The sequence below is a fragment of the Bombus fervidus genome, chromosome 7 (genome assembly GCF_041682495.2).
Source record: "Bombus fervidus isolate BK054 chromosome 7, iyBomFerv1, whole genome shotgun sequence".
NCBI classification, from domain to species: Eukaryota; Metazoa; Arthropoda; class Insecta; order Hymenoptera; family Apidae; genus Bombus; species Bombus fervidus.
Window position 1 is genome coordinate 9587132 of NC_091523.1, and position 12853 is coordinate 9599984.

At 41.3% G+C, this 12853-nt stretch overlaps 1 protein-coding gene across 4 annotated transcripts in view; it reads left to right on the plus strand.

Moving 5' to 3' along the window:
* The window catches only part of Sap47 (Synapse-associated protein 47kD), a 92206-nt gene that overhangs the window by 10188 nt on the left and 69165 nt on the right, over positions 1-12853 (plus strand). For all 4 annotated transcript variants that reach the window (XM_072007118.1, XM_072007119.1, XM_072007116.1 and 1 more), the window contains one exon: positions 11163-11284. In XM_072007118.1, coding sequence (XP_071863219.1) covers positions 11163-11284 — 122 coding nt within the window. The remainder of the gene's footprint in view (positions 1-11162; positions 11285-12853) is intronic.

Consider the following 12853-nt stretch of genomic DNA (forward strand, 5'->3'; position numbering starts at 1 on the left):
TTCAAAGAGCCGAACGTTTAGATAAACATTTTTGGGATAATCGAAAGCCTACTAATATTTAACGTGTTTCAGATGTTCTAACAATGTTACCATGCAAGCCATGATATCTAACATACTCAAGGACAAACTTTTCAAATTCTGATCTCTTTTAATCACGAATGAAAAACTTCAACGTTTTCATAAAATCTTGCTCGACAATTGCTGTTTTGATACCCAAGCTCGGAAAATTCGTTTCTTCGTGGTCCCAAGTCGTTAGTACTCGCGTCACCTAGGAGAATCTCTGAAAGAGGAAACGCACAAAGAATGGATGGCGGAGGCAAAGAGAAGACGCTCCAAACGAGAGATCCTTTTTCTTTCTTTGCGTTGGTTTCTCGTCGCTGAAATAGCCTCGTAAAAGGCAAAAGGAACGAGTCTTTCGAACATTAGCAGAACGCATTTAATCAGCACGAACGAACTGGAAGGTCGACCAAAGTTATACGTGTTCGTTGGCAGTTGTTCGAGTTACAAAGTCTATCGAATATCGTCTCCGTCACGGAATATATCGTTCAGTTGGTCGAACAGTACACGTTGTTTCCGCCCGCGGGCAAACTCGGCTGAAGATCGCGAGGGTGACGATGGACTGGAAACAATCTGCCTAACGTCATTAGCTTTCGCGAGTGGAGAAAACTTGGCCGCGGAAACGAAACAACCGTTGCATAATGCTGTCGCTGAGGCGTCCCCGCGGCGAACCTGCTCGTTGCCGAGCCAGGAAATAAAGCACGTCCTCGGCTACAATTGAGAAGTTACTTTACGTCACTGCGGAGAACTTTCTCGACCTGAGAAGAGAAGTAAGAAAAAGGAGAAAAATGGTAAAATGCAGGAAGAAGCTGCATAGCGCTTCGCTAACTGGACTGGTCGCTGCTTGCATCCTTAGTCTACTATCGAGATACATCCATAGAAAGTATCTTCTTTCTAGCTTTTTTACGAGTACGAGTAAGACGTGGATATATTAGGTTGGAAACTAAGTGATTGCGGACTTTGTCAATATCACCTAATGTCAAAATTCGCACTTACTTAGTTGCCAATCCAATAGTCAGTTGAACCGACAGAGCAAGGTTATAAATCGAAGCGTTAAATGACGACACTCGTTACCTTAGTCGTACTTAGGATCGTAGACACGCTTTGAATCTTAAGCTGTGAACGTCTTTCATTAAGACCGTATGATATTAATATACATTTACCGATCGATAGCTCATTAATCGGCTTTTTGTCGCCGACGATCTTTCTCATTATTTGAGCAGTAATTTGTTATTTAGTACTAAGGTACCTTGCTCAGTTGCGTCAGTTGCGTTGCTTTGTAAGCTCCCCCTGAAAAACTTACCGTCCACGATGAACGAAAAAAATGGCATTGGAAAGTCTAAACCGAAAGAGCCGGCGCCAGGGAGATGCTGCGCCTGAGCTGCCGATCGGACGTGCGTAGTACCCCTTAAAACGATTGAAGATACTCGTTTTCGAGTAGTCGAATTATAACGATCATATACGTTAAAATATACAAAGTCCAATCAATTGTACGACTCATTGTTTGTCTTTCATCGATTATATATCGATCATATACGTGACACCAGAGAGTCGGGGTAAAAAATAAGTTGGAGGAACTGGCGAGGATAGCGACGGCAGAGTTAACGAAGCGGAGTATCGATCAGCTAACACAGCACGACCGTGTAAATTCGGGAACGTAATCTGGTAGAAATAACGACAACGTTGTATCCTCCAAGGGATGCACGCTTTTTATACAGGATCATAGTCTTCAAGTGCTCAGAATATTCAAATACAACTACGTATTTGTACGCGAAACGAGCGAGAATCAACGAGTCAAGTAACACAGTTTGAGTGAAAAAGCGTTTAAAAAAATAGGGAGAGCCACGGCGATGGCGAAAGAGAAACAGGATCCTCCTGCACAGGGTTAACAGATTCGTCCTTGTCCTGTGGCATGGATCACCTAGATACGTCATTGGACAGTATCGAAACCTAGAAGAACATAACCGAGATTGGAGACACGTAGATTTTCTTTCTCTGAATTTTCTCGCTAGTCTCGTACATGTACATATAAATTGCAGTGATTTCCCGCGTGGCTGAGCAACGATAGATTGGTGGATTCGGGGAATAACGTTTACCACGAATTTCATCAGGAATTTCGCTGCCAACATAACTAAATTCAGTCGGCAAGTAAATGTCCTTCGTGTCGAGCGTTTGGGCCCATCTTCGTCGATCGATACAACCGCCCAAGCGAATCTTCTCTCGCCGAAATTGCTGACTACGACGTCGACACGCCGGAAGTTAGCGTTATTAGCGCGGAAGCTCTACGCCCGTTTTTCGCTGCACCGCGCTTCCTCTTTCGCCTTTTCGTCGCTTTCTCTTAGCGAAATAGATTTATCAGAGAGTAGATTGCAGTTTGTGAAAGAAATTAGTTTTCGTCATATTCGTCGCCTTTGGTTCGTGTCAATGAAACGAGAAATACGCGAGACCCGTTGCGGAGAGAACGTGACACAAATTCATAAATATCGTTCTTGTCTCGCGAGGGCGAAATGTAGTTCTTTCGTCGTAGAACGTAATTCCATTTCCCAGAGGCAAATTAAACAGAACTCGGTCATCGATATGAACGCGGAGATGGAAAGGGAAAAGGAGAGATGGAAATAAATGCATCCAGAAATCTTCAGACTCTCTGAAAAGCTTGCCCCATATACATAACACCGTAACGAAAACTAAACGAGGAAAGTTCTGTAAAACCCCGGAAGCTTAGTTCGAACGGCGGCGATTTTTCTACCGGTCGACGTTGCCTTCTCCAGATTTTTCGTCGGATTTAACGGTAGCGGAAACGCGTTAAACGGTCAAGGCTATGTTTTGTCGTGGTCAAAGAGAGGGAAGCCGAAGAGAACGAGAGACAGACACGAACGATTGAAAAAACGGGCAGAAATTTCCACCGACGAAATGCGAAGCTGATACGCGTGTCTGTCAGATTGAGGCCGGCGGCGCGGTGGTTAGCTCGCAGCTGGGTTTCGTATTTCTAAAATCGCGTTGACGCACCTACGCAGTTGAAACCGCGTGAAATTATTCGCGCTGGCGGATCCGGACAGAGCAGCAGCGGTGCACGGGTCTCGCCACCGCTTTCACGAATTTTTCCGCTCGTGGTTTGCGCTTCGCTGGGTCAAGGTTGCTACCGATGCGTTTTCAACGCCGTGAATCTGGGTTGACTGATGCCACATCGTAGAAATATAACGAACGACGCGACGTTTCGGACCGCTACAAAACCTTTCCCCCTCCTTCTTTTTTTATTTTTTGGTCGCCTGTTTCGTAGCTTTTTTTTGTTATCCTTCCCATTTTTTTGTACTCCCTTCGTATCGAATGAATTGCGACCGCGCTATTCTTTTTGGCGTTGCTGCGGTTTGCTTCGTTTTTCTTTTTCCCGTTTTCTAGTTCTATCGTTATTATTTTTTTTTTTTTTTACTTTCCTCTTTTTCCAATATAAAAGAATTTGGAGATCGGAGTCAGTTAGGTCTCGTTGCCTTCAAAGCTAGAGAAAGATTCCACGAATACTTAACCAGGCCAAGCTCTAGGAGTTGGCATCGATCCTTTTCTATAATGGAGCCTGCATACTTAAACGAGGTCCCCGGAGAGACATTTATCCCGGTTCCGGGAGATTGTGTCGGCTTCTGGCAAACAATTGTTAAATCGTGCAATTTTCATCGAGTCTGCCTCCAAGCTGGACTAATTGCACGCACTAATTATACTGTCAAGTAAACTTAGAGGGACAAAGAAAGAGCGAATTGTCGCTCGGTTTGAACTCTCTGGCGGCGAAAGCTGAGTTAATTTCGACTTGGACTGAGGCTTCGCGTTTATTACTTTCCCAGCCACGATTACGCATTATTATTCTATCAAACTATAAGAGTGAATTTATCTTTTTTTTAACTAATTTAGTTTTTACTAATTATAGGTTTTCATTTGCTTCTTTAGTACTCTTATCTACTTTCATCAAACATTTTAAAGAAGATTATAGTTCTCAAATATAAATAGTTCCATTAGTAGGTTGATAATAATCTATTTTATATAATAACTTCTATTATAATATTATTATATTATAATAATAACTTTTGACGATTAATCTTCATCTACACACAACAAATACAACTAACCAAAAAACAGTTCGATAGAAATCTATTGTATTTCATCCTCAAGAAACAATAAATAAAAATAATAAACAAACTTCAAGATACTAGACATATTACATTCTGCGCTTGTGTGAGGCTTTAAATTTTCCATAAAATCCGGTAACATTCGATGACATCCGCTGTCATCTTCAAGCGTCCTGCCAATTACAAACATAAGCTTTTATCTTGACCTTGCGCTTCCTGTAAATCTGTTGGTTCTTTGAATTTTCTAGCTTGTCGCATATACTTCAGAATCCTGGAACATTGACCGTCGTCGGCCGACCTTCTTTTCCGCTTTCCACACGGGAATTACCTACTCTTATTTGATCCCCTTTACGCTTCGCCTCCATCTAAAGAGAGCTTTCCGTTACGAAAGAGATTACCGTTGCTTCAGCGGTCAGATCGAAGATGCTAACGAGCCGGTATCCAACAGCTACCACTAGAATTAATTACGGACGGCCGTAACACCACCGGTGCACTTTTCCACGGCTGTTTCGTCGATCTACTCAAACAAAGCCAGTCCTTGGAGAGTGTTACCCCTTCGGGATTGATAGGATGCGGTGACGTGCGCGAAACCTCCTGGAGGCAGCCAAGCCACAAAGAAAGGGATGCAGCCAAAGAGAGATAAAGAAGCTTCGCGACTGAGAGGATCGGTCGATGGAACGTCGAACTTGCTGACTAAAGAACGCAGAAGGCAGGAATTTCGTCCTCGTTATTTGACCTTATCTCTTTGGAAGTTGCACGAAAGGTATTTCACAAAGACGTGGTCGGACCTTAAGGATGTTACGAACAAAGCACAACTTAAGCGTGGATGAGTATATTATTATTTTCGGAGTTAGGAGATATTTTCATCTACGAGTTGGCGACAATATTTATAGCAATTTCTATACCCCGTGGCTATCGCGTTCGTGGGATTTAGATTCGCTGGAATTTTATTTATGGAAACGTTCTAAAGGTATCGTGCATGACGAACCTCTTACGCTTCGTTCGAAGTACAAGCTAACGCTTTGCGTATCATGTAAAAATGTTAACTATTATTAATGAAAACAGTAAAAAGAAGCAACGGATGATACAAAGAAAATGTCATGAATAAATGTTTTACGTTATATGGTTAGATAATATAAACGAAAACGTCGTCGATATGTTAGATACGATATTGGTTACTGAGAAAGTTCGTTCCGATTTTTAAAGAATTTAATAAAATAATAAATTTCGAAAAATTGTTTTCGAGCATATCGCGTTAAAAAACGTTACTAGAAGTATCTTTAAACATGCTCTTCGATCTTTATTAAAATACTACACCTGTTAAATGCTGCTCGGAAGGTTCGTTCCGATTTTGAAGGATTTTGATCGACATAGAAAATCTTGTCGAGAAGTTTTTCGCCGAAAAACCTGGAAGGTTCTCGAGGGTTGGAATATTCGTGTTGCGCGAGAGGGAGAAAGATTGTGGAATAAAATGACACCTATATAATTCAATAAACGTATACCAAATCTAAATGTAAATCTAAACGAATTTTCCGAGCGACCTTCTGAATCTTTTCTTTTTCGATTGCTCCAAAATTACGCGAGAATTCAGGCTATGCGCTTGTCAAAGCATACCGTTTTCAACGTGTTAAATTATAAATTGAGACAGCGCGTGGAAAATGTTATTTCATATTGTCGAGAGATAAAACAAAATCCGACGATCTGTCAACGCACACGGACTCTCACGATAAAACGCATTGGAACGTGTATTGAAATGGACATAGGTCGTGTTGAATATACGCTGTTCTCAGAGGCAATAATTACACTGCGGATGTTTATGCAAATTCATATTTCTATGAACGTAATTAAACAAACGGTACCTACACGAAGATTCGTTTCATTCACTAAATTTTACATCGAGTACTTTACATCGAATATTCGAATATATTATATGCCTTTGCGTATCATATAAATACCCTACATTTTTGCTCGTTTGAATCTTCCATAAATGGATAAATATCTACAGTCTACCAGTGATACTTGCACTCGGGTTATCAACACTTATTTACTCGTTTTAACGCATACCATTCAGCTGCGAGCAATTCTCTGTTTCCCTGTTTACTCCGTTTGTATAATAGATGAAAAAACAAAGTTGAATTTATATCGTAACCCGACACACACTCTCGAAATTCAGCCTCTCGAACGTCTATACGAGTCGTTATCGTTGACCATTGCCGGAAGAACAAGAAACAGGACAGAAAGGTAGAGCCAGGTTCTTTGACCGACCTTCCGGAAGATGTTCAGAGTTCGATGACACCGAAGTTGCATTGGCTTTCGAAGCCTCTTCTACGCTGTCCTCTTCACTACAATACTCTACGTGAGTGGAGTAATTGAAATTTGAGAATCGCTGAATTCTTGTATCGTGTTTCCAGTTTTCCAAGCGAACGAACTCGCATTTATAGCGCCAAAGAGAGATTTTGCGAAAGAGAGACAAAGCGGTTGTTCGAGTGGCCGAGTTCACTCGAAAACAACAAATATCGGCCCTGCTATCCGGGCATCCTGTTCTCTGCATGCTCGTGTTTCCACGTGAATACGCTGAAAGATTTTCCGACCTGGCTGTCGTTGGAAGTTCAATGCACCGAGGACAGGGCGCAACGACTTTCAGAGTGGGAATAAATCGAACAGGATCGGGGCTTGGAAAAGAGGAAACGAAGAAGAAGAGAGGCTGGTAACCCGAGGATCCCTGCCGGCCGAGTCAAACGTTAAATCCACTTCTGCTCGGCTAAAGTCGTCGTAGGTAGGATTATTAAATCATCGAGCCGGTAGCGGAGTAAAGAAGCCAGTAATTTTATTTACCGTTGCATCCGGCCTGTCGACGTATATATTCCCGCCGCATTCCTCAGGATCGAACGCCAACGCTCTCCCTTGGGAATAGCAAGCGAGCCTACGAGGTATTTTTAAAGGATGGCGTGACACGTAGCCTCGCCAGCACGGCCTCTGCACGCCAGCAAAAACGCTATTTAAGCGCTCTTTTCTTTTCCGCAGAAATTCTTTGTCTTTCGAACCAACCCACCCCGCTGTGTCTGGCGTTTTTCTCTGTTCAGGCGTTTCCTTCTTTACTCCCTTGGTGCTCTTTGATTTCCCGCTAACTAAACTGGCACGAGGTTAACACGATGGAGACGCAAGGTCGATGTTTGATTAAACGTCAGTTGACGCGTCGTATAATTCTCAAAACTCAGACCCTTTTATGCCGCGTTCCGTGTCCAATGAGGGTACCGGCTCGACTCGCCGAGCTTTTGCTTTTATTGCGAACGAGATCAGCGAATAAAAACGTAGACGATCGATGAGGGCTAGGATATTCTATGAGCGAGTGTCGTAGCGGCTGATGTAAAAGATATGAATGGGTCGTGCAGAGAAGCTAAAAGCAGATCCAAGAAGACGAGGATGACTCGAGGGGTGGGTGTCGCGAGTTTGAATTAAGATCGTTCTCTCGAGATTCGTATATTCATATCGTGTCGCGCTCATAAAGAATCACTAGAGCAAGGAAGTTGGATTATTTTATTAAGAAATCAAATTTTCTTCGAGCTGCGGCATAATTTCAGATGGAACACAAAGGGCTGAGAAAGGACATCGTAACCTAAATCGTATCTGATTTGCATTACACCGTGTGGATCTCCTCTTTCGAATAATCTTTAATTCAAAGAAGATGATCGACCTCTGCTTGAAAACGCTCTGGAAATAACTGTTCCGATAATCGATAATCCAGCCATCAAGAGCTTCCTTCATCGATATAGAGTTTGGAAACAACTTGGCTTTCTGAAAATTTCGTTTTACACGGTTTGAAACCGTAATCTCATCGAACTCCGTTTCTCCCCATGAAACGGAACTTTCACCCTTTAAGCTTCTTCCACCCACGGTCAAGCTGTTTCTCTTTTTCGAAATTCGAATGACCTTAAACCGGATTTCGCTGGATAAATACGGTGCGTAGGTTTTATGCTTAATAACCAGAGATACGACATCGTAGCACAGAGTTATTGCGAGCCGTTTATACGTCGCGTATCGTCGATCTTCACGTGGCTTTCCCCCCTTCTCTGTTCTTTACAGTCAGCAGCAGGTCTGAAGCTCAGTAAACCATCGTCTGGCGAAGAATTGCGCGTCACGTACTCGGCATTTTTCCCTGAATTTTTCCATCGGCGTCGAGACCTCGTCGAAAAAAGCGCTCCGCCTTATCGTTCCTGCATCAAACCGAAAGACGCTCTCCCAGGAAGATTTTCGACGTAGTAGCTTTATCACGTAAAAAAAAAAAAGACAAAAATATCAAGAACATCATGAAAGTCACCGTAAACTCGTACGTTAAGAGTGCAAGGCGTGGATGATGTTAACGTATCGACTTGGTTATCGCGTGTGAATCCAATCTCGAGGTTGTTCCAGAGGAAAATTTCAGTAACCTCGATGGCGCGTCGGTTGTGACCCGGACTGGTGCATTCTATCGATTTATCACCGATTAACAGGGTTGCAGTGTCGTAATATTTCTTATTATTGCCGCTGTTAAATACGTGACCGTGGTAAATTATCCGGAATATATTTGCCCAAGGGTTGATCTTGCCAGGTAACAAATCACACGGCGTAACCCTTACACGATGCGAGACCCGTACGAAACTTGGCACCTGTTTGGCGAACGTTGGTACCGTGCCAGCAACGATGAAAGTGCTGCGTTGATTCTCCTTTCCTTTTTCATCCCCGTCTTTTTATTTTACTCGTCTCGTCGTCGGCCGACTCGGTCCACCGTCAATTTAATCGCGTAACACCGGAATTATTGTGCAAACGCGGTTTGTCGAGTCACCTCGATCCTCTGAATTTCCTGCATTGAGCCTTCGTTTAGTCGGATGAAACGAAGAAATAGAAAAATTGGAAAGGAAAAGAGCGTTAGTTAGAACGAGGGAGGAATAAAAAAGATGGAAAGACGGGCGGAGAGAGGAAGGTCGAGGAAGAAAGACGAGGATGCAGCAACATGAATCGAAGTGGCTCAATTTGGTTGATTAAATTGGCCTCGATTTACGTCGAGAACCAAGTTACTCCAACCAAATAACACAAGCAACGCCCATGGTTTATTCGCGTTAACGCGCAACTGCTTCGCTGCGTAGCGGCTAATTTTCCATCAACTTTCTAAGCTGCTCTTTCCATCGTAAACCTTCCACTACGAATTTCTTTTGAAAATAAGATTCGTTGAATAACGTGGGATAAGCTGGGATAAATGCATTAAAAGAAGCACCGTGTTTCGAGATTTGCTGGCTGACTGTCGAGATTAGGGTAATATGATCCTGAGGACTGTTAGCTATTCCGTCAGCTGGCAATTTGAACGCCAGGTACTCGACCATGATGGAGCAAGGAAATTTTGTCTCGGAGATGTGGCAAAAGGTGCAGTAAACTGATTATTGTTCAAATTTCACCAGTTTTAAGGCTTTAGTAAAATTTCGGTTAATTAAAACTGTCGGAAAATTTCGTTCGTTTCGTTGTATATGAGTCACGGTATATATCGTAAAATAAATTATTCATTGTACGTGTCGAATGATACTTGTGTATGGTATTGCAACTACATACAGGAAGATTAATTAAATATTGATTATTAATTGACTAATTGACTAATTAACTAATTGAAAGAACAATACAAAGTTTGATTAGGCAAATATTAGAATTGGTATGCTCTTTCGTTACATACACGTGTACACACGTATATTTTGAAACGATTACGTGAATTAATCGACATCATTGAAAGTCATTGCGCGAACTGATACAACGCACGACGAATAGCTGTTGATATTCGGATGCACGTCCTTTATACCGGACACAAGGGGTGAGGGGTGACTTGATCCCGGAATGTAAATGTGTCAAGCAACAAGCCTATTAATTAGTAACAGTTGACCGGTCACTATGAGGTTTGCTCAAATGTACCGAGAGACGTATAATGGACAGATGATTCGAGAAAACGATGTCGATGATATTCGTCTCAATCTTTTCCCCGTGAATATGGTGCAAATGCATATGGAAATCGAGCAATACAGCAGTTTGAAACAGACAGTTAATTATAGCTTGCAAAACAAGAGTTTCGAATTTCAATGAAATTCGATACACGATTTAATTAACAAAACGGCTACAGTACATTAAACCGTTATTATTAGCCCTTTTCAGAGCGTTGTTTAGTCTATCGACAAGGAAGTGATTTAATCGTTAAATATACGTACAATATAAATAAATACGTTAATTTCGTTCTCGATATTTACCATTAGATTTTCAATGAAAAGCTTATCAATGCGTAGCTTGTGCCACATTGGCGTACGAATTGTATCACATTCAATGTTTCCGTTTACATTATTTTTTAACCAAAATTTCCCTCGTACAAAATAAATGTTTTCTCTTGTTCATATGGAAAATGATAAACGATAGCCACTGTTATATGCAGAAATTTTACAAAATACCTGCCGATGATTACAAAAAGGCCTGCAGATGATTGGTTAATGATTTCCACGCTTTTCTCTGATCTGTATCTGAATTGAAAAAAAAAAAAAAAGAAAGAAAAATACAGAAAATATAACGAGAGAAAAGAAAGAAACGAAAATACAAAGAAATAAAAACTAAAACTCGACCATTTTTTTTTTTTATTTGCACAGTCTTCTTTATCGCCATTTCGCCGCGCGAAATAATATCCCTTCATCAGCTAATTTTTTTTTAGCTCGAACGTTCCCACTCGCCAAGGTGCTTAATTTTCGTCGCTCACGCTGATAAACGCTAGAATAGCCGGCAGAGATCCCGAAGTGCGAGAAATTCGACTGACGTATCTGGGTTTCTCGCGTTTGTGTAACGTTTTCACGGGGGTTGGGATGACAGCGAAAGGTAGTCTATTCGCGTTTTCCGGCGGACGTTTCTCCGCCGACCGGTCTCCATTAAATTCCACCCGGTTGGATAACGTATCACCGACTCGCTCATTATTTTCTTCCTTCTCTCTTTCTGCCGTAGTTTCAACGAAAGCACTGGCAGGTGCTAAAACTCTGGGCGGATTTTTGTACAGCGCTGTGAACAAGGCTGGAAAAACCGTGGTCGAGGCTGGAGCAAAGATCAAGAAGACCGTCGAGGAGAACGTGAGTTACATCAATGTTTTACGTCATATCTTTTCGTGTAATATTGTTTTCTAATTTTTGTTTCCTTGTAGTTGTAAATTGTTGTTTCGAAGCTATTTGTATTATCCTCTCGGGAGTCAAACTGATCGACTCCATTCTTTTCTCGCAATAGACCGACATAAGTAACGATAAACTGTGAAACAAATTTGGAAAATAACGTCTGTGATATCATCGATGTCGTCGTTTTTCTGTTTACTGTTTTCTGTTCTATTTTTTGTTCTGTTCTGTTCAACTTTACCGTTTTACTTTTCAATCTATGGAGTTGATCAGTTGCGACTTTTGAACGACTCAATCGAGGATTTAGGGAGCAATTAACAATGTATGAGATACACAGAAGACAAATCGATCGGTTCTATTATTTTATTATTGTTAATTGATAAACGTTTCTGAAGATTTAAATAGCAATCGTATGGTCTAATACGAGAATTAATTTAAGAAATTCTCGGAAAATGTAGTTGTTTAATTTACTTTTTAAACTGCGCGTGTTGTCTCTCCTGTGCCAATATTATGAATGCGCAGTTCGATAGATAATAAAAATTCAAAATTAAGCGTAAAACAGTAAAATAAACCTAGAGATGATCGTTGTTGTTATACATGCGTTTTATAATATTTAACATTTTACTGTATATCGTTGAGAGTAGAAAGGAAACATTCAGTGTCGGTGGCTGAAAAGCTGAACATTTCCATAGTTATGGTCCAGGCATAAGTGGGACGTTATGGGAGTGATATTTTTATCGCTTCCTTTCCTTTATTCGCAGTAGAATAAAGGATAATTTATACGCGAAATATCAAAGCATAGGGTAAGGTCATAGTCGAGTAGGGTTTTGATAAATTGAATATTATCGATTTTCAATGACGTGTCGTTTCGATGTCGGAAGTTATAAAAGAATTTATCGCAAGGCTTTTACATTATACTGCGTACTTTTTGATCACAATTTGAGAAAAAGATCTTTTGAATCTGAGTTTCGCTACGGAGTTTAATAACAGACGATGATAAAAAAGAAAAATTCCTCGCCGCTCAGCTCACGAGACCCCGGTGTTCTTCGCCGTTGAAATTAATCGAATGGAACGTTATCGTCGGAAAAACCGAAACAAAAGGACGACGAAGTGAAAAAAGACCAGCGATCTACCGCGCCCGTTTTAGAGGCAAAAATGCAAATCGTCGACTTTTCAGTTGTGCACGTCGCCAGGGACGAATGACGGGTTTACTTTCGCGCAGTTTTTTCAAACGTGAATTTTTCCGATAATTGGATTTACAACATTGTCGCGGTTAAAAATCGTTCGTTCAGAAACAAGCTATTTTTCCGCTGCTTTCTTTTATTCATTTCCTCTTTATCCTTCTGCCGCACGTTATCCGGAATTAATTCACTAAAGTTTCACGACCCCCGACTAGCTGTCATTGAACCATAGTAATTGGAAAAAGCACTTCGTCTTATTTCCGCTCGGCGAATAAATTTCTTTCCAAGAAGAAAATAATTTCCGCGTGTCGAGCTGTCAGAACAAGCCAGGACTAAAAAATCCTTCGGGCCT